Below are 21528 nucleotides of genomic sequence, written 5' to 3' on the forward strand. Positions count from 1 at the left end.
AATTAAAGCGTTTTTGTCTAAGTTATAAATTTTTTAAATTTTGGTCGAAAAAAATGTAGTACAAAAATTTAGGCAAATATTGACTCAAAGAATGGTATTCTAATTTTAGTCCGAAAATTTTTACGTTGTGAAGGAGTCATTTTCGAGTATGCAGTTTTATTACACTGATAGTAAACAACATAGGACCGTTTTCCGAATTAAAATTGAAACGTTTTTGGCAAAGTTATGATTTTTGTAAGCTTTGATTGGTCAAAAAAATTGTAGTAAAAACATGTAGACAAATATTGACTCAAAGAATGGTATTCTAATTTTAGTCCGAAAATTTTTACGTTGTGAAGGAGACATTTCCGAGTATGCAGTTTTATTACACTGATAGTAAACAACATAGGACCGTTTTCCGAATTAAAATTGAAACGTTTTTGGCAAAGTTATGATTTTTGTAAGCTTTGATTGGTCGAAAAATGTAGAACGTTTTTGGCAAAGTTATGATTTTTGTAAGCTTTGATTGGTCAAAAAAATTGTAGTAAAAAAATGTAGACAAATATTGACTCAAAGAATGGTATTCTAATTTTAGTCCGAAAATTTTTACGTTGTGAAAGACTCATTTCCGAGTATGCAGTTTTATTACCCTGATAGTAAACAACATAGGACCGTTTTCCGAATTAAAACTAAAACGTTTTTGGCAAAGTTATGATTTTTGTAAGCTTTGATTGGTCGAAAAATGTAGCCAAATATTGACTCAAAGAATGGTATTCTAATTTTAGTCAGAAGCTTATTACGCTATGAAGGAATCATTTCCGACCCTATAAATCATATATATTCTTGATCAGCACGATCAGCCGAGTCGATTGAGCCGTCTCCGGCCAAAATCTATTTTTTTTTCAAAATCTCCGAAAATTGAAAAATTTTATAAGGGGTTACATCATTAAAATTGCCAAAAATTGGAAAAAAATCGAATCTCTTTTAATGTTAAATTGAGTATGCAGTTTTTTTAAACTGATAAAAACTAGCATCGGAACGCTTTCCGATTTCAAATTAAAGCGTTTTTGTCTAAGTTATGAATTTTTTAAATTTTGGTCGAAAAAAATGTAGTACAAAAATTTAGGCAAATATTGACTCAAAGAATGGTATTCTAATTTTAGTCCGAAAATTTTTACGTTGTGAAGGAGTCATTTCCGAGTAAGCAGTTTTATTACACTGATAGTAAACAACATAGGACCGTTTTCCGAATTAAAATTAAAACGTTTTTGGCAAAGTTATGATTTTTGTAAGCTTTGATTGGTCGAAAAATGTAGCCAAATATTGACTCAAAGAATGGTATTCTAATTTTAGTCAGAAGCTTATTACGCTATGAAGGAATCATTTCCGACCCTATAAATCATATATATTCTTGATCAGCACGATCAGCCAAGTCGATTGAGCCGTCTCCGGCCAAAATCTATTTTTTTTCAAAATCTCCGAAAATTGAAAAATTTTATAAGGGGTTACATCATTAAAATTGCCAAAAATTGGAAAAAAATCGAATCTCTTTTAATGTTAAATTGAGTATGCAGTTTTTTTAAACTGATAAAAACTAGCATCGGAACGCTTTCCGATTTCAAATTAAAGCGTTTTTGTCTAAGTTATGAATTTTTTAAATTTTGGTCGAAAAAAATGTAGTACAAAAATTTAGGCAAATATTGACTCAAAGAATGGTATTCTAATTTTAGTCCGAAAATTTTTACGTTGTGAAGGAGTCATTTCCGAGTAAGCAGTTTTATTACACTGATAGTAAACAACATAGGACCGTTTTCCGAATTAAAATTAAAACGTTTTTGGCAAAGTTATGATTTTTGTAAGCTTTGATTGGTCGAAAAATGTAGCCAAATATTGACTCAAAGAATGGTATTCTAATTTTAGTCAGAAGCTTATTACGCTATGAAGGAATCATTTCCGACCCTATAAATCATATATATTCTTGATCAGCACGATCAGCCAAGTCGATTGAGCCGTCTCCGGCCAAAATCTATTTTTTTTCAAAATCTCCGAAAATTGAAAAATTTTATAAGGGGTTACATCATTAAAATTGCCAAAAATTGGAAAAAAATCGAATCTCTTTTAATGTTAAATTGAGTATGCAGTTTTTTTAAACTGATAAAAACTAGCATCGGAACGCTTTCCGATTTCAAATTAAAGCGTTTTTGTCTAAGTTATGAATTTTTTAAATTTTGGTCGAAAAAAATGTAGTACAAAAATTTAGGCAAATATTGACTCAAAGAATGGTATTCTAATTTTAGTCCGAAAATTTTTACGTTGTGAAGGAGTCATTTCCGATATAAATATAAAATCATACATATTCTTGATCAGCACGATCAGCCGAGTCGATTGAGCCGTCTCCGGCCAAAATCTATTTTTTTTCAAAATCTCCGAAAATTGAAAAATTTTATAAGGGGTTACATCATTAAAATTGCCAAAAATTGGAAAAAAATCGAATCTCTTTTAATGTTAAATTGAGTATACAGTTTTTTTAAACTGATAAAAACTAGCATCGGAACGCTTTCCGATTTCAAATTAAAGCGTTTTTGTCTAAGTTATGAATTTTTTAAATTTTGGTCGAAAAAAATGTAGTACAAAAATTTAGGCAAATATTGACTCAAAGAATGGTATTCTAATTTTAGTCCGAAAATTTTTACGTTGTGAAGGAGTCATTTCCGAGTAAGCAGTTTTATTACACTGATAGTAAACAACATAGGACCGTTTTCCGAATTAAAATTGAAACGTTTTTGGCAAAGTTATGATTTTTGTAAGCTTTGATTGGTCAAAAAAATTGTAGTAAAAAAATGTAGACAAATATTGACTCAAAGAATGGTATTCTAATTTTAGTCCGAAAATTTTTACGTTGTGAAAGACTCATTTCCGAGTATGCAGTTTTATTACCCTGATAGTAAACAACATAGGACCGTTTTCCGAATTAAAACTAAAACGTTTTTGGCAAAGTTATGATTTTTGTAAGCTTTGATTGGTCGAAAAATGTAGCCAAATATTGACTCAAAGAATGGTATTCTAATTTTAGTCAGAAGCTTATTACGCTATGAAGGAATCATTTCCGACCCTATAAATCATATATATTCTTGATCAGCACGATCAGCCAAGTCGATTGAGCCGTCTCCGGCTAAAATCTATTTTTTTTCAAAATCTCCGAAAATTGAAAAATTTTATAAGGGGTTACATCATTAAAATTGCCAAAAATTGGAAAAAAATCGAATCTCTTTTAATGTTAAATTGAGTATGCACTTTTTTTAAACTGATAAAAACTAGCATCGGAACGCTTTCGGATTTCAAATTAAAGCGTTTTTGTGTAAGTTATGAATTTTTTAAATTTTGGTCGAAAAAAATGTAGTACAAAAATTTAGGCAAATATTGACTCAAAGAATGGTATTCTAATTTTAGTCCGAAAATTTTTACGTTGTGAAGGAGTCATTTCCGAGTATGCAGTTTTATTACACTGATAGTAAACAACATAGGACCGTTTTCCGAATTAAAATTAAAACGTTTTTGGTAAAGTTATGATTTTTGTAAGCTTTGATTGGTCGAAAACTGTAGCCAAATATTGACTCAAAGAATGGTATTCTAATTTTAGTCAGAAAATTTTTACGTTGTGAAAGACTCATTTCCGAGTATGCAGTTTTATTACCCTGATAGTAAACAACATAGGACCGTTTTCCTAATTAAAATTGAAACGTTTTTGGCAAAGTTATGATTTTTGTAAGCTTTGATTGGTCAAAAAAATTGTAGTAAAAAAATGTAGACAAATATTGACTCAAAGAATGGTATTCTAATTTTAGTCCGAAAATTTTTACGTTGTGAAAGACTCATTTCCGAGTATGCAGTTTTATTACCCTGATAGTAAACAACATAGGACCGTTTTCCGAATTAAAACTAAAACGTTTTTGGCAAAGTTATGATTTTTGTAAGCTTTGATTGGTAAAAAAAATTGTAGTAAAAAAATGTAGACAAATATTGACTCAAAGAATGGTATTCTAATTTTAGTCCGAAAATTTTTACGTTGTGAAAGACTCATTTCCGAGTATGCAGTTTTATTACCCTGATAGTAAACAACATAGGACCGTTTTCCGAATTAAAATTAAAACGTTTTTGGCAAAGTTATGATTTTTGTAAGCTTTGATTGGTCGAAAAATGTAGCCAAATATTGACTCAAAGAATGGTATTCTAATTTTAGTCAGAAGCTTATTACGCTATGAAGGAATCATTTCCGACCCTATAAATCATACATATTCTTGATCAGCACGATCAGCCGAGTCGATTGAGCCGTCTCCGGCCAAAATCTATTTTTTTTCAAAATCTCCGAAAATTGAAAAATTTTATAAGGGGTTACATCATTAAAATTGCCAAAAATTGGAAAAAAATCGAATCTCTTTTAATGTTAAATTGAGTATGCACTTTTTTTAAACTGATAAAAACTAGCATCGGAACGCTTTCGGATTTCAAATTAAAGCGTTTTTGTCTAAGTTATGAATTTTTTAAATTTTGGTCGAAAAAAATGTAGTACAAAAATTTAGGCAAATATTGACTCAAAGAATGGTATTCTAATTTTAGTCCGAAAATTTTTACGTTGTGAAGGAGTCATTTCCGAGTAAGCAGTTTTATTACACTGATAGTAAACAACATAGGACCGTTTTCCGAATTAAAATTGAAACGTTTTTGGCAAAGTTATGATTTTTGTAAGCTTTGATTGGTCAAAAAAATTGTAGTAAAAAAATGTAGACAAATATTGACTCAAAGAATGGTATTCTAATTTTAGTACGAAAATTTTTACGTTGTGAAAGACTCATTTCCGAGTATGCAGTTTTATTACCCTGATAGTAAACAACATAGGACCGTTTTCCGAATTAAAACTAAAACGTTTTTGGCAAAGTTATGATTTTTGTAAGCTTTGATTGGTCGAAAAATGTAGCCAAATATTGACTCAAAGAATGGTATTCTAATTTTAGTCAGAAGCTTATTACGCTATGAAGGAATCATTTCCGAAAAAAATCATTTGGAAAAAAAATAATGGTCATAAATAATATCGATAATTTACTTATTTTAAATCTTCAAGACCAATTAATAAAAGATTGCTACAACACATTAATTTATAAATGAATAATTGCTTAATTAACTCGGATTAATGCGAAGTTTATATTTATTAATCTTTTTGTTTATTCAACATTAAGTTAAGTTATCTTACATTTTATTTTCGTGAGCACACACCTGATTGTAGCCAAACAGTGCCTTGTCGTATTCCCGGACTTTCATGTGGTTGTTGGACTGATCGCAGAACAGCTTCACGCCAGTCTCAATCTCCTCGAGGGTGTCCACTTTGGGTTTCTTGCGCGGCATCTTGGTGTCTGAAGAGGAGTAGCAGTAGGTTATAGGAGGGCTTCCTTTGTTCACATTAGGATTCCTTTGCTATGTCACTTTGCCGCGAAGGAAGGACGTCTGAACGCGGTGCCTGCAGTAGGCTAACTGACTTGCCTCGCTTCGCTTTGCATTTGGCTCGACGACTTGGCCCAGCCCGCTCCTGCTCCTGAATTGGGCCTTTCTTTACTTTGCTGCATGCGCTGACAAGCAGCAATAAACTTCAATAAAGTTGCATTAATATCTCAACGAAACCCTTCTGGTGGCCCTACAGAGAAGAAAAACATCAATAACGCTGTCAGGCAAAATTAACCTTACATAATCATATTTTTATTCGATTCCACTGTAATATCTGCCTTGGATTTGGTCAAAAATGAGAAAAAAGTTTAGGAAATTTAGGCATTGCTTTCACTTAGTTTAAGCTCACATTTGATTATTGTATATTTTTATTATTAAAAAAATTATTTAATGTTTTTAAGAACGCAAAGAAAGATAATATACCCTTGCAGGGTAATAATAATACTCGATCTAATAATTCAACTGTAAAATAAACTTTGTCATCCCAAAGTTAGTTTCCTTTCTTGTTTTATAATAGTATTTTTATAATGTCTGATATAATCCAAATAAATATCTTTAGTAAGCCATTAATTTTTTCCTGTGCAAAAGGGTCGGATTTGTGGGACTGGCCCAGCGAGTGAGGAGCGAGGGGCCACCGCATTTACACGCAGTTAATTGAAGCCATCAAAATTAAACCCAAACTTGGTCCTCGGAGGAAGTCACGCACCCTGGCCCAGAACACTGATAAGACAATCGATTTGCGCCAGGTGAAACCCATTTGCTGGGGGAGGACACATACAGAGACAGACTGTGACTGTGACTGAGACATAGACCAGTTAAGGACATTTATTTCGACAAATTTATGGAAGCCCAACAAATTGCTATTAATTTTGGCGTATTGTTTTTAGAGTAAATAAATAAGCTTGATGTTTCGAGCAGGTCGTAAAGGTTGGAGCACGTGACTGTTGTTGTCTCCGGTTCGTTCTTGGCTCTTCGGACGGTCTTGGCTCTTGGTTCTTGGTTCTTGGTTCTTGGTTCCTGGGTCTTGCGTGTGCCTGCCTCATTTCGACAGCGGCTGGCAACCTTCGCGGTGGCGTGACGAAACAATTTTATTTATCCTGCCCTCGTAACCGGCGGTGGCCTGGTCTCCGCAAACTGGGGGCGGAGCTGGAGGCGGGCCGCCTTTTGCGGGCAGATGGGCTGTCGGAAATTATGATATTTGCATTTGCTCAAGTTGCTTCCCTCGATGGAGGAGGAGGAGTAGTGCCAGACAGACCCCATTCCTAATGCTGACTCGCGTTTACGACAACTCCAATTGGACAGACACGACCTCTGGATTGTAATCACCTCGATTTTGGATTTCGGTTTTCCAGGAGCTCTCGCATGCAAGGCACCGTCGCACCTGTTGCCTCCACTACTCCGAATGGGGCCACTAGGCAATGGTATTATTGTAGTATTACCCAAGACGGTGAAGACCATAGGATGAATAACGCTACTATTTACAATTTTATTTTACCTTTAGATTTTGAAAATAAGACAGGTTCCTGACTCTCTCACTTTAGCTAAGCTTCTGTTTCCCAGAGATACAATTGATTATCAACCGCGATTAGTTCGGTAATAGATTTAGATTATTCCCAAGTATCCTTCATATACTCACAAATCTTTACAATTGCACAGATATGAATTACTACAGTCAAGGAATAGTAATATTGATAGCAATGATAATAGAATTAGTAATATTAGTATATACATTTTCTTACCTATTGTGAAAATTAAGAGAAAAAACGTCATGGGAAAAATATAGCTCAAGATTTTGCCTGCCTTAAAATATTTTCTGTTTTCCTGTATTACAATGTATTATTATTAGAAGATTTCTTATAATATATATACAATAACTTGCCTTCTTCCAACCTATGAGAAACAAAACTCCAGCAATGAAATAGCTTAGGGCGGCAAGGGCTCCTATAATATTCAAAACTCCATCCATTATATAGTTTTCATTGTTTTGAAGTATTAAAGCATTTACGCCTCTACCGAGACCCCAGACTGCAAAACCACCTCCAAAGGCCAAGCACCATATTATATAGAACTTGACACAAGATACCGGCTCAAATTTGCAGCTAGAGTCGCACATTTCCCTTTATATGTAGTAATAGTGTATTTTGAAATAACTAGTGATACTGATTTGTGTGACCTAAGTTCCTAAGTGAACTATGATGGATAAATAGTAAGAAATATTGAAGTATATAGTGTACATGTTATACCAAGCCAAAAATAAAGGCAAAGCTATTTGAAGACCAAATATTTGTTTTTGTTTCAATTATTTTTCACGAGGTAAGCCAGGATTAGTTACTTCTGAGACGTTTTATTTCGCAAGCAAGGTCGCCTACACAGACTTGCCGATCTCTAGCATAGGTACATGTACATGGGCTATAAATAATTTAAAATATTTGCGGAGTGGTTCCTCCTCCAGCGACTGCCTCTATTGACCCCCAGTTCGCTGGGCATTGTCGAAGGGCACAAGGATGCCGGGTGGGCCACCAAAGCGGCTACTCTCCGTTCGCCGTTGGCCACCGCCGACTGCTGCCACTCCCGATGAGGACGATGCCTGCGCCTGATGCTGGTGCACTGGAGCCTGGAAGGGACGCGGCTCTGACTGGGGGGATAGAACTCCGCTGGGCGCTCCAAAGCCGCCGCTGTAGCGTCCCGGATTCACTGTTGGCCTAGCCTTGTTGGCCTTCACAATGCTGCTAAATTCGTTCTCATTGCCGGCCACATAGATGCCGGAGTTGGAGCCATTTTGTGGACGCAGTAGACCCGCCGGGGCTCCAAATCCTCCAGTGTACTTGCCACTGTTACTCGTGCCGCTGCTGATGGTGCTGGTCGCTGGGGTGGCACTCTCCGCTGAAAATGGAATGGAATAAACATATTTACAACAAGAACTAATAAATTAATTGATATAAAAAGTAAACAAGAAAGGAAACTAACTTTGTGAAGTCGCAGGAAGCGAATTGATCAGAACTAAGCTTAAAATATTAATATTTAGTTATGTATTTATACCATATATTTATACTTATTCGATAATTAGATTTATATAAAGTTAAATAAGACTTAAGAACTCACCCTTCCGCTGGATGGAGGCCACCGGAGTGCTGATGACCTTGCCCTCGTCGCTCTTCGTGTACTCCACCTTGACAGGCGGCAGGGGGGAATCCCCGTTGCCAATGCTATTGCTGGGCTCCTGGGGATCAAAGCGGGCTGCAAGAGGCATGATAGAGTTGGTACTGGTATGGGTCAAGGAGCCGGGAAGGGGAACGGAACCGGAGCCGGAGCCAGAGGCGGTGTCCAAGCCAGAGTCCGGATGGTCAGCGGGCGGAATGAGCACCAGTGGCGGCTCCTCGCTGCTACTGCTGCTGCTGCTGCCGGCGCTAGGGAAGCTAGTGGTGCCGCTGCCTGGAAGCGGAAGCGTGACTTTGGATGGAAAAGCAGAGGAGGCGGTCGGGAGGCGGTCGGTAAAGGGACGTGGCGGGTTTGTGGGGGAGCTGCTGGCTGCCGGTCCAAAGTTGTTCGGATCGAAGGGCACGCCGGGACCGACATCGGGATAGTCAAAGTCCCGCAGCCAGGGGGGAATCGTGGCCGAGTCGAAGGGGTTGACGATGTCCAGGGAACTGGACGTGGTGCTGCTGCTGCTGCCCCTGCTCAGGTCCTGCGCCGACGGCGTTGCATCTGCTGATTGAATTGGGTTTTGGTTTTGGATCAGTTTCGCCGTTGGGGGCTCTGGACGCTGTGCTTGGTGGGTGGTGTGCTTGGTGGGAATGGGTGCAGTGGTGGTTCGCTTGGTGCTCGGACGTCGCGTGGTTGTCGTCGTAGTCGTTGTTGTGGTTGTTGACGTAGTTGTTGTCCTGGCTGTTGTCGTTGTGCGCGGAGTGGTTGTAGTTGTGGTTGTGCTTCTAGGAGTGGTGCTTGTCGGAGGAGCTGCAGTGACTCCACTTCCCGTGGGTGGCGGTGTCAGTTGTATGTTGCCCAGGTCGACGAAAGGCTCGTAAGGTGGCTCCAGGTCACTGGCCAGCGTGTGATTATACTGATCGTTGTCGGTGGGCACCACAAAGGTGACAGCCACATCTAGGTCTGGGTCGGTGACCTCCTGCAACCAAGTGGGCAGCGTGTAGGCGTACTCATCGGCATTGATCAGGCTATAGAAGTTGGCCAGATCCTCGGTGGTAGTGGGAATCCTCGTAGTCTTCGCTGTACTCGTGGTGGGTGCTTTGGTAGTGGTCGTTGTCCTGGTCGTAGTGGTCCTGGGAGTTGTCCTGGTTGTGCTAGGGGCTTGGGTTGTCGTCGTCGTTGTAGTTGTGGTAGTGGTTCGTGGCCTCAGAGTGGTGCTGCTGCTCCTGGTGGTGCTGTAGTGGGCCGTACCACGCTGCCGGTTGGGGAAGCGACCGCTGGCATTGCTCGGCGTGGTGGTGCTTCCCACATGGGCATTGGTGCCATGAGCTGCCGGTCCATCTTCCTGCGACTGGGTGTGGGTCTGGGACTGGATCTGAGTTTGATGCTGCTCCTGGTCCTGTGGCCGTGGATCCGCCGAGGTAACACTGCCGCTGCTCAGGCTAAGGCGTATGTTGTGGCTAATGGGATCGACGACGCTTTGAACCCTCTTTGATGGCAGCTGGTTCTGCTGTGTGATAATGACCGGCTCCTGTTCCTGCTTCTGGTCCTTCTTCTCCTGCTCTTGGTGAGGTGGCAGCAGATCCCAGGCTATAACACTCAGTGGAGCTCCATCCTCGGCCGGTTGCCAGGCCACCGGACCGCCTATATTCGGATCCTGGCGCTGCAGCTCTCTGAGGTACTCGGGCAGGGAACTGGCTTCCTCCTGGTCCTGCTGCTGTGGAAGCGGCACTAGGTGTGCCTGCTCCACCTCCACGACGCCTGTCGTCGTCGTCGTGTCGGGTGTTGGATCATGGAGGGGCGGTGTTAGTGATGTGGCTGGAATTGGTGCTGGTGCTGTGGATGCTGATGCTGTGCCAAGGAATGAGTTCGGTTTCGGATCGGAGCTGCTGCTGCTGGGTTCCAGGCCCACAGCGATGGCATCTGGTTGAAGAGGATTCGGATTTGGAGTTGAGTTGAATTTCGAGCAATTTGCCGGGGCTACAAGGGAGGACGAGGTTGGGGGATTCGAGCAGAGACCTGACCGGGAAGGGGACTGCGACGGGGACTGGGGCTGGCCAATTTGGGTGATGGGCGAGTCTGGGCCTCCTACAAAGGAAGGATTCAGCCGGATCAAGGAAAAGGCGGGCGGGGCGTGGTGGTTAGTGGGTGGTGCAATGGGAAACTGGCCGCCCGGCGAGACGGAGTCGCGCTTGGCCAGCTTGTTAGTGGTGCCAATGGGTGCGGCTGGTGCGGTGCGGGTGCGGTGGCTACTGGGACTACTTGGACTACTACTACTACTACTACGGTTTGTGTGTGCTTTTGTGTCTGTTTTGGTTTTGGTTTCGGTTTTGGTTTCTATTTCTGTCTGGTTTTCCGGTCCTGAATCCGTTTCCGTTTCCGTTCTGGCGCCAGCCGCTTTTGTCAACAACTCACCAATGTGCGGCGGCAGCAGATCATCGGCCGGCCGCCGGATCTCTGTGATCCCCGAGGCGTAGGTGGGAATCTCGAACTGCACTCCCTGGGCGCTAACCACCTTGCGCCCGTCGGGCGTGTCGATCGGACGCAGAGTGTCGATGGGGTTGCCATAGCTATCGATGGTCTTCTGGCCCCCCGATGATGTCGAGGTCGATGTCGATGTCGATGGGTTGAAGGACTCCTCCGCCGGCTGCAGCAGCGGCGGCTGCAGCTCGAGGGCGAAGGGCGACTGACGCACATCTGTTGAAGGATAGCAGAATGTTGTTGTTTTTGGTGGTCTCGTAGTGGCTGCTGCTTCAGCTTTTCTTATTTAGCATTGTTTTTAGCAATTGGAAAAGCAAGTTGCATGTGGATGTGACAGCAGGAGATGAGGCAAAGAATGCGTATGAGGAACAGAGCGATCGAATGTGATAATGTAGAGCCTTTGTGGCACTTTATGACACTGCATAATAAACTTCCTAAATGCAGCTATGACACACTATTAAATTTGTATTAATAACAACTTTCTAGAAAACCTTGAAATTATGCACGACAACAATATGGATCTATTAATACAAATGGAATAACCAAGATTGCTGTCTAAGTTTAGTTTTATATGAAAAACCAATGAAGAAATTGCGCTGCTTAGAATACATAAAAAATTTCATAACTAAGTCAAAAATGAATCAATTTTATTTCTGAAAGCGTTTTAATGTTAATTTTAATCAGCTTAATAAAACTGCATACTCAAATTAACATTTAAAGAGATTCGATTTTTTTCCAATTTTTGGCAATTTTAATGATGTAACCCCTTATAAAATTTTTAAATATTCGGAGATTTTGAAAAAAAAATCGATTTTGGCCGGAGACGGCTTAATCGACTCGGCTGATCGTGCTGATCAAGAATATATATGGTTTATAGGGTCGGAAATGATTCCTTCAATGCGTAACACGCTTTTGACTGCCCTGCAGGGCATTTGAATTATAGGAAATTTTTCAGTATTTTAAAAATCGTTTCAAATATTCGGGTAAAAACTTTAAAAATTCGTACCATTTCCCAAGCTAAAAATAATTCAAACTATTGTAGTTTATTACATATTGAAATTCCTTTGTTGGGAGTATGTTTTTGGGTGGGCTACAGTGTGGAGGAGATTCCCACCGAGAGGCTGCTGTGGGTGCCACTGGTGGCTGCTGGTGGCTGCTGGTGGATGCTGGTGGGGTGACAGATGAGGCAGCTGTGGGCGGCTCTTGGGTAATTTGCCTGCCGCAGCGGCGGCTGATTGATTGACATTGACTGAGATGGGCCATACATTTGCTGCATGTCTTTGGTGGTTGTGTGGTTCTGTGAGTGTGTGTGTGGTGCGGTGCTTACTGTTAGTTACCACTGCCCGAACCCACCGCCACCCAGCTAAAATTCAATTTTAAAAGTTACCCAGCCGGGTTAGGTCTGGCTTATGTGTGTGTGTGGTGTGTTTGTGTGGGTGTGACAGGTGTGCAACCATCAAGTTCGTTGCCTAAGTCTTTCGTTTTAGTTGGCCAAAAAACAGGGCTTTAGGGCGTACAGTGCGTTTCATAGGGCTAGTAGCACAAGAAAAAGCTAGGGGTCATTGTGAAAGCGATAATTCACTTAATCGGTGTGGGAAAAAGCCATAAAGTTGAATTTTAATGCACAGTAAAAGCTATCTATTTATTTATAAACCTTAAATTGATAGTAAAACTACTGTTTTAAGTATTATGAGTCGTTCTTTTTGATTTTAAAATAATCATAAAGTTAATTTCACTATAATTTATCAATAAATTCCATTTACAATATGGCTAATTTTGATTTAAAACAAAGTTTTCCTTTATATAATTGTTTCTTGATTATTAAAACTTGACTTGGACTCGGAATGAATATTTTTATCAACACAAGAGTCTTATTTATTAGTTAAAATTATTAATAAATAAGTTGTAAATAGCTTTGTGATGCCTATTTGCTTATTAATGCAAAGTAAAATATATAATTGATTGCCTATCTTCAGCTGGTATTGAAAAATAGCGATTCAAAACCCTAATTTGTTTATCTAAATAAACAAAACATAATATAAATATTAATTGATGGCTAAATTTCACAAAAATGGAGTCCCTAACTTGGCTGTCTTATGAATATTTATATGCCTGTTTTTTGCGCTTTACAGTCACAAAACGCACTTGGCAATTAGTGGCTGAATTTCTATCAACAAAGACACTTATTGTATTCTGTGTGTGGGGAATCGGGGAAATCTGGGCAATCTAGAGAATCTGTCCAGCTGCGGCAACAAGCGAATTAATGGTTGATGATTGCACTGACAAAACAATGATTCTCGTGCCGAAGGCGGATAATTAATTAATAATAAACGCATACAGAGATCTGAGCTTCTCAGCTTCTGATTTGCTAATCTCTCTCTGATTCGATTCCTGTTTACAGCGGAATAACTGAATAATTCGCATAATATAACCTAAACCAAATGGGAAATATTTTAATTACCAGAATTCCCCCGAGAAAGGCGAGAAGCGAAACTCGTCTGTGACTAAGTCAGGGATGGGCGTGTGTTGCTCTGCCGGTTCGGATCGGTCAAGTTAGTTCCGGCTGCTAAGCACATGCCAGTGGTATCTCAATTCTATAATCCAAACTGGGCTTCATTTGCATGCCCCCCAGAGATGGGAGATGGGCTTGGCCAGCGCGTCCAACCAGGAAGCCCTGAACTTTCGCCTCTCACAACTGATAGCTGGAGGATAAGAGTCATGGCTGGTGGCTTGTTCAAGTGATTTCGGATAACATAATGCCGTAATAATTGAAAACTCCCCCCTCTGACTTCCGCCTCGGCTCAAGTTCAGGCCAATTAATTTTGCTTGTCTCCAACGCCATCTCCATCTCCATCTCCATCACCATCTCCTTCGACATCTCCATGGAAGACGACTGTGTTTGTGTTTATTTAATTTAATTTTTAATTGATTGACGGCTTCACGACATCTCTGCACCCACAAACAATGGGAATTTTTTGTGTTAAAGTTAGAGTTAAAAAAACGTTTTGCACTTGCCAATTTTACAGTTTGTTTACTACCAACCTTCGTGGCGATTGTAATGCCTTTTTTCTCTATAAAAACGTATTAATCTTTGTTCATATATTTAGATATATCTATTGCCGGGACCTTGGAGTTATCGACTTATAGCCCACACACAGCCAAAATGTGTCAAAAGCCGCCAAAAGCTTGTAAATTATCTTTTTTGGAAACGACTTTAACGCGTGTGTTTATTGCACTTGAAATATCCAAAAAAAAAAGAGAAGCAAAGATGATTTTATTATGATTTTTGTCTCGTGGAAATGTCAAAGGGGAAAACCCAACCCATAAATATTTATGGCTTAGAATGGTTTGGAAGTGATCAGAATTGGTTCTACATTTATTTGGGGCTTCTCTTTGTCGGCTTTTTGGCTTTGAGTGCATATCTTTCACATCATCCACATAACAATATATATAACTGGTTGCTGATATCTCCCCTGTTGTGTTTTAATTACGTTAATCTTTTGCGCTGAATCATAAATCATAAATCAAGCAACGCGAAAGTGAGGCACGATCCGTGCGAATTCGCTAATTATCACGTTTAGTTACGGGTCCCCTTTCATTACGATATTGGCTATAGATATAAGGCAAATATATCTCCATTTATTGCCAAATCCCTAAAGTGGAGCATGAACCACGGAGCCAAAGAAAACCATTAAAGCCAGGAGAAATATATTACTATTATTATGGATCGCTGGGCTGTCTAAATGAGCCTGGTCTTAATTGTTATTGGCCAATTACTTGGGCCCAAAGTTGGTCAGTTTTTTGAGATGCTTTTCAGGTGATTTTCACGCCTTTTCATTCACAAATTCTACACTTTTTCATGGCACCATGACCCAAAAAAAAAGAAGGCACAGAAAAACAGCGCCACCTTAGTCGCTACTAGTTAGTGTAAACAACTTGTTAAAACACTAAAAAAAGAAGAAGTCTCGCCAGATTTATGGACTACATGGAGCACCCCTTCCCGGGAGAGGTCGTTTAACCACCTCAGACTCCTCCTCCTGCCCCCCGGACTCTGTATTGTTCCTCGCGAAGAGGAACGACTCTGTCGAAGCCTTGCCAGTCACGTTATCCGCCGGTTATGTAACCTCACTCCCTCCTCCGGCTTGGGCTTTCCTCGGAGTGGAGATCTCCTCTTCATCTTCACATCTCGTTTTTCTTGCGGCTTTGAGCTGTTTATTTGTTTGTTTATTTGTTTGTTTTTTTTTTTACTTTCGGCAGTGGCTACTTGATTTCGCTTTCGGCCAAAACGTAATGATCTGCTGTGCGCTTTGAGAGCGATTCTTCAGTTTCAGTTTTATTTTGTTTGTCAAACAAATACATTTCGAGGCGGCACTCCATTGGCGAAGGCTAATTGTAGGCAAAACGCCCGAGGGATTTGGCCAGGAGGGGTGCATAATTATCCATACAATATATCATTGATAATATTTAAAAATAAAGTAACCCATAGGTTTCATTATATTTAAAATTAAAACTGCGAGAAGAAGAAGGTATTAATGATATGGGTTTAAACTAGGAATGTATATCGATAAGAAAAGTTCAATATGATATATTGTAAATATCATAAGCATTAATTTACCAAAAACCTGGTAATATTTCGGAACTTGTTTCTCTTTCTTTACCTACAACTGTTCTAGTTGCTATTGATAACTTACTATTTTTCTCTCCTATACTTATTTGTAGTTTCTATATTTCAGTGTAATTCCCATTACTTTTCCCCAATTTCTCAGTCTGCCCCTGTAGCTAGTCATTACAAGTGGAGTGGGGATAACACTTGTGTCTCCCGGCCGATGTGGGTCACGATCACGATTGCGATCGAAGTTCACAGCGGAGTGAGAACGAACTTGAGGTGCTTGGCTTTTCCATATGCAAATGAGAGTGAGGTGATTTCTAGTGAGGAGTTTTCGTGAGAGAGAGGTGAGTTCGTGATCGATTATTATTATAATTATAACTATTATTATTACAGTGAGGTTGAATGAATAAAGTAGAATTTCTAACACAGAGAAGGGAGAGGAGGGGACTCGGGTTCTATACAACTTAGTAGGGGTTTCGGGTGGAAAATCGTAGAATTAGTCACACATAACGGAAGGAGGAAGCTTAAAGTCAGGGGAAATATAATAACATTTTTATGAAAAGGAATTTTAAAAGCAGTTCAAATTATAATTATTCTTTGAGAATAATAATATACAAAATAGTTGCCATATTTATTCACATATTTAGATGAAGTTAAGTATTGAAAAACCCAATTTCAATCAATAAATAATTCATAACAATGTCTAACATTTGCAACAGAATATTTATAGAACAATAAACACGCCTATAAAACGGGTTCTACAAGCCCCATATTAATGGCAAGTATTTAATAAATTTATGACTCGTTCATAGTTTAACTTTTAGCTTCCTCCGGGGGGGAAAAAACACGTAATAAGCACACATAATAAGATTTAGTTAGCGGATTTGCAAAACACAAAACCGCAGACAGAAGAGGAGAAGAGACAAAGAAAGCCAAAAGAGATCGCATATCGCAATCGCAATCGCAATTGCTATATGGTTTTAATTATCAAAAGATGCTGCATTAGTTTATAGATTTTTGATTTAATTTTTTGTGTTCGTTATTTTTATTTTAATGTATACCAGGCCTTCCAGCGGCGAAATCGGCGGCAAAGCTGATGAGCAAAAGCATTGCGACGAAGCTGTGGCTTCGTTTCTGCTTTTGGATCTGCATTTTCGTGGCTTTATTTATTTATGATTATTGCTGCTGGGATTTCGGCTTTTTCTGCTGCTTTTTTTTATAGATTTCTTTCGGAATTTGTCACGCAATTAATAAGTTAGAATTGGGCATTGCCGACGACGAAGACGACGGGTTGGGGAATCGCAATAATTAAGGCGTAGGCGGAGGCGCGGAATAACAATGATCGTGGCGACGACGATGACAAAATCTCACAGGCGACGCAATCGAAGACTCTCTTGCCAAATCCAAAATCCCAAATAATGTGTAATATTTTCACCGCCTTTTTTCTCGCCTCTATTTTTCTCAATCGAAAGGCGCGCGGCACGATATCACGATCACTACCGGAGAGCGAGAGCGCGGAGAGGAGCGAGTGGAGAATCGCTGATCGGAGAATCGAAGATCGCAGAATCGATGTGGAAAGATGCGCGCTGCGCTTGGAGAGGAACACGTCCGTATCTCACGGATTCTGCGCTTTCAATAAACTTGGCCAACGCAAAGCCACGCGGAGCTTGACTTGGCAGAGGCATCAGCAGCGACGGCGACGGCGACGACGACGACGGCGACGGCGACGCAGACTGCGAATGCACTAAGAAAAATATACTTATATATTATTTTAGGAGGAATATTTAACCAATTTAAACAACCAAAAACCTATACAGAAATTTTCTAATAAAAAAGGAATATTTTATTTCACGTTATAAATTAAAAAAACATAATTTTATTATATTTATTTTTTATTGAATATCCAAATAACTGAAATCATATTCTGTTGATCTTTAATCTATTTTCTGTAAAAATATACATTTTCTCCAACTAAAATTATGATATTAATTCATAGCAATAAATGTAATTTTGTGCAGTGTACTGCCACAGCATCTCACCGTAAATAAGCAAAGGAAATGGCGAATTTGCTTTTGCTAAGAAAAGAAAATATTTATTGTTTATACACAGTGCTTCCCCCGCATTTAACGCTCTCTTTTGTTCTAATTTTCATTTTTCCCATTTCACACCGGAAAACAGTGCAAAATAATTGATTTAATTGCTGCCTAGTGATCGGTATTTCTCCTTAGTTTTTTTTATACTTTTTTTTATACTTTTTTTGCATACTGGTCTGTCGCCACAGATTGACGCATTGCCAATGACGTTCAAGGTCATCGCAAGCCACCTGAACGTAAGCAGCTCTTAACCCCAGAAAGTTCAGAAATTAAAAAGGTTTGACATTAAAAATATAGATTAATTATCAATAATCTTTAAAAAATGTTATACTTTTTAAAGAGTTCAGGAAATCTTATTATCTTAATGTTAATCTGTGGATTGTTAAGGAAATCAATGACACAATCCAAATTAATACTATACTATATTATAAAAAATCCAAAATGAAACCCCCAAGTTCACCAATGTGTTAATATTAACATTCAGCCAACACTCAGTTAACAGCCTCCTAACATTTCTTCAATTCTCCAGACAAAATTTACAAGACAATAGTTTAAAAGCGGCTCCCCGAATAGACACAACATTCGCATAAATTAAACACACACGAAATGCAAATTGGTATTGAAAACGAATGTGCTCCGTTCAGTTTGTTTATTTTTTGACAGGTTTGGCTTGATTTTTCGGAAAAGTATTATGCTAACAATGCATAAGTTATGCGGATCATATGTCACAGATTCGCCAGATCCTGTTGCTCGTTCTGGTTCTCATTCAGCTTTGCAATTCATTAATATTTGCGAGACTTTAAACTTCAAGCGTTGACACAATCATATTTTTCTGGCTTGTCTGCTTATTTTCTGACGGTTCTGTCTGACTCAGAATGTGTCGATCGATCGATCAGTCTTTGGGAGTTCAATAAAGATGCGTTGAGGTGATCTGCGGTGTCAGTGATCGATGAACTTTTGGCATTTCAACGCCCGGCGGTTAACACGAGTGTTGATTAGATCATCTTGTCCCGTGATCTTGTCGCAAAACAAAAGTATTTATGAGAGATGAGTGATCTTTAAAGATTTGGTGGAGGTTTTAAGCCATATATACGCTATGTACAGTACAATGCTTTCTACCAATAAATATCAGTCATGTTTTTCCAATGCTTTTTTTTCTAAGATCATTAAATATTATAAATTCCTCTCTCTGGTGTCCTTGAATGATCATCTTTCTACTCCCTGAACTATGGTCTGTGGTCATCAGCGTTTAAATGCGTTAATGATCGCATTTGAAAGCCCAGCCGTGACCATATCTTCTCGGATGTCTCTGGAATGTAATTACCATTTTGGCCTGAGCAAAACTATTTTTTTATTTAGCGCCGCGAACACAAAACAAAAAAAAATTATGTCAGCTTATTGGTTCCGCATTTGGCTGAGCTTTTTTACCGGCATTTGGCTTTCGACGATCAAAAAGCGCCAGTTTCCTAGCTTCAAAAGGATGTAGTTTCAAAAATATAAAGGGGTTTTATAATAAGTACAAAAATAAGAAGAATAAGATTTTAAAAATTACCAAAAAAAGGAAACAAACTTAGGGAAGCCAAAGTGTACAAGCCTTGCCGCTTGCAAATAATTTTAAGGATCATATCGATCATAATTAAACATTTGAATCGATATTTACGGGAATTTTGATATCACAATTTTCTGAACCAATCGAAGTTTAAAAAACCCACTGCGTTTCAAGCCTTTAACTTTCATTATAATAGCCTTGCAAAAGTATACAAATTTATTTATAAGACTTAATGAAATAAAGTATAATTGTGATACACTTTCAAGAACAAACCCTATTTCTATTTTCTGACTATAAGCATTACCTTAAATAGTTTATTTAGAGGTCTAACAGCGTCCCCCTTTGATCTCAGCCCCTGCAGAGAGCCCACTGTGATGTCAATGATTGACCATTTGGGCCGGGGCATCATCATTGTCGGGAATCACGGCTGTTATTATCGTTACAATTACAACAAAGCTATTGCCAAATGGTCTGTGATCCCGGCAAATGGCCAACGGTAGCTGCGCAGCCGCCGCCTCCCCAGGCCTTTGTTGATCTCTCAACCCAACTCCAACTCCCAAAAGCCCAGCCCGGTCCATAAATCAAAGCGCTTAGGGACTGAGACAATGCCCATCAATGGGGCGGCGGCTGGCGTCGAAGAAGTAATCAAAATTGTATTACGAAAACAAACGTTTTTATACATTTCAGTTCAGTTCAGTTCGCTTCGTTTCGTTTCTTTTAGTTTCTTTCAGCCTCTTTGGCCACAACAATGGCAAGACGCTGGCTTGGCAGCTCGAAAAGCCGAGAAAACTGCAAAGTCAGCCAAGTCGGCGGAGGCACAATGCCGCCACATATTATTTACTTTAATAGAGTCAAGAGAGAGCTCCGGTTGGGAAATGTGTCCCCACTGTCGCCGTCCCCATCGCGACCCTTCACCCAAAGCGCCTTATTAATTGTTTATAGTCATTAATGTCACACAACAAACTTTAAACTGGCAACGGTTTTTCATCCATGCGAAATCCGATTTGCGGTTTGCAAATGGGGAAGCCCACTTTAGCCATATTTTTAATGCAAATTATATCGTTGGAAAATTGCTAAAAAAAAATATATGCATAGGGAAAAAATTAAAGCAAGTTAAATGCTTGTTTGTATTATAAGTAGTGGCTTGTATTTAAACATACTGGTTTGTTAGGGTTATAAATATTGTGATTTCCTCCCTTTATTTTCAAGTTTGCTCTGAAATTTTCTGATTATTTTGAACTGGACAGAGAGTTATAGCTTAAGATCTTAAAAATAAGTAAAAAAAACATTTAATTTCTTGACACCACCTTGTTTAACAAATTTTATGATTTCTTATGAGTGAATCTTTGTCAGTAAAAAAAACAACAAGATTTAAGTCCGTTACCCAAGGTTTCAACTTTAAAGGTTGATTCACAGGGTGAATTTTTTATGATTTTATTTGCATTGCATTTATTTTTTGGTTGTTCCAAACCTCGACAAAATACAAACAATAAACGAAACAAGTCTCGCAATTACTGTTTGCCAAATTGTTTATGTTTATTAACGATTTCGCAACCCGTTTTCGTATATTAATAAAATTCAATAAAATGCAATTTGCGGCATGCAGCCCACATGGAAAATGTTGTTTTTGTCTTTTTCGAAAAATAACCGAAAAATTGCGCCGAAGAGCCAAATGAAGCGGCGAGCGGGCGACCAGTTTGCATTTTGAATGCTGAACCAGTTGCTTCGGCGCATCTTCTCTTTAAAAAACAACAACAAGCTTTATGTTTGTTGTTTTTTTATTGCAAAAATATTGAAAAATGCGTAGACAACAACAACACCAAGCTCATACATACATAAATACGCTGCTTTTGTTGGTCACCGTGACCTTAACACAAATTTTGATATCAGTTGGCTACGTGCATCGGGTTTTTGTTTTTTTTCCCACTCTTCACTTCTCCCAAAACTCGGGATGCTCGGGGCCTTTCATTAACAATCTACGATCTCTGAGTCATTAAGCGGACTGCAGAGAATATATCTGACAGCGGTTCATTGAAACCAAATACCAAAAAACCCAAACACGACAATAACAAGAGTTTCTATCTCACTCGAACCCAATTAATAATCCTCCTCAGGTTTGTTGTTTATAATTTGCGTGGGGTTTTTTGTTTCCCATAATCGAGCATTCACACAGCTAA

At 39.1% G+C, this 21528-nt stretch overlaps 2 protein-coding genes and 1 long non-coding RNA gene across 7 annotated transcripts in view; all 3 read right to left on the minus strand.

Moving 5' to 3' along the window:
* The window catches only part of LOC110177791 (outer dynein arm-docking complex subunit 4), a 29582-nt gene extending 24075 nt beyond the window's left edge, over positions 1-5507 (minus strand). The window contains exon 1 of the mRNA XM_020944661.2: positions 5251-5507. Coding sequence (XP_020800320.2) covers positions 5251-5379 — 129 coding nt within the window. The 5' untranslated portion in view covers positions 5380-5507. The remainder of the gene's footprint in view (positions 1-5250) is intronic.
* Positions 5508-6269: 762 nt separating this feature from the next.
* LOC147644504 (uncharacterized) lies at positions 6270-7672 on the minus strand. The gene is made up of 4 exons (XR_015270406.1): positions 7355-7672; positions 7215-7296; positions 6971-7141; positions 6270-6886 (listed from the first exon to the last, which is right to left on the minus strand). It is a non-coding gene; the product is annotated as an uncharacterized LOC147644504 (long non-coding RNA).
* A 131-nt stretch (positions 7673-7803) lies between these two features.
* flap (flapper) lies at positions 7804-17401 on the minus strand. Of its 5 annotated transcripts, none has more exons than XM_020944486.2 (4): positions 16771-17401; positions 11035-11316; positions 8578-9180; positions 7804-8358 (listed from the first exon to the last, which is right to left on the minus strand). In XM_020944486.2, the coding sequence occupies exons 1-4, from the start codon at positions 16859-16861 to the stop codon at positions 7937-7939; spliced, it is 1398 nt and encodes a 465-aa protein (XP_020800145.2). In that variant the 5' UTR covers positions 16862-17401; the 3' UTR covers positions 7804-7936. The 5 variants fall into 5 exon arrangements, with proteins under 5 accessions (XP_020800145.2, XP_020800142.2, XP_086683114.1 ...); XM_020944483.2 differs by having other exon boundaries at positions 8578-9183; positions 16771-17395; XM_086826988.1 differs by having other exon boundaries at positions 8578-10542; positions 16771-17395.
* Positions 17402-21528: the final 4127 nt, after the last annotated feature.

This window comes from Drosophila serrata, unplaced genomic scaffold (assembly GCF_035046125.1).
Source record: "Drosophila serrata isolate PLE 108 unplaced genomic scaffold, ASM3504612v1 contig_165, whole genome shotgun sequence".
In the NCBI taxonomy this organism is placed as follows: domain Eukaryota; kingdom Metazoa; phylum Arthropoda; class Insecta; order Diptera; family Drosophilidae; genus Drosophila; species Drosophila serrata.

Coding starts and splice junctions, on each gene's coding strand:
- flap (XM_020944481.2), bottom strand. CDS start 16,861: ATGCAGATCCAAAAGCAGAAACGAAGCCACAGCTTCGTCGCAATGCTT. Junction 11,317..16,770: donor TTTCGCCGCTGGAAGGCCTG/GTATACATTAAA, acceptor ATCCTTCAACAG/ATGTGCGTCAGTCGCCCTTC. Junction 8,359..8,577: donor GGCCTCCATCCAGCGGAAGG/GTGAGTTCTTAA, acceptor TTCCATTTTCAG/CGGAGAGTGCCACCCCAGCG.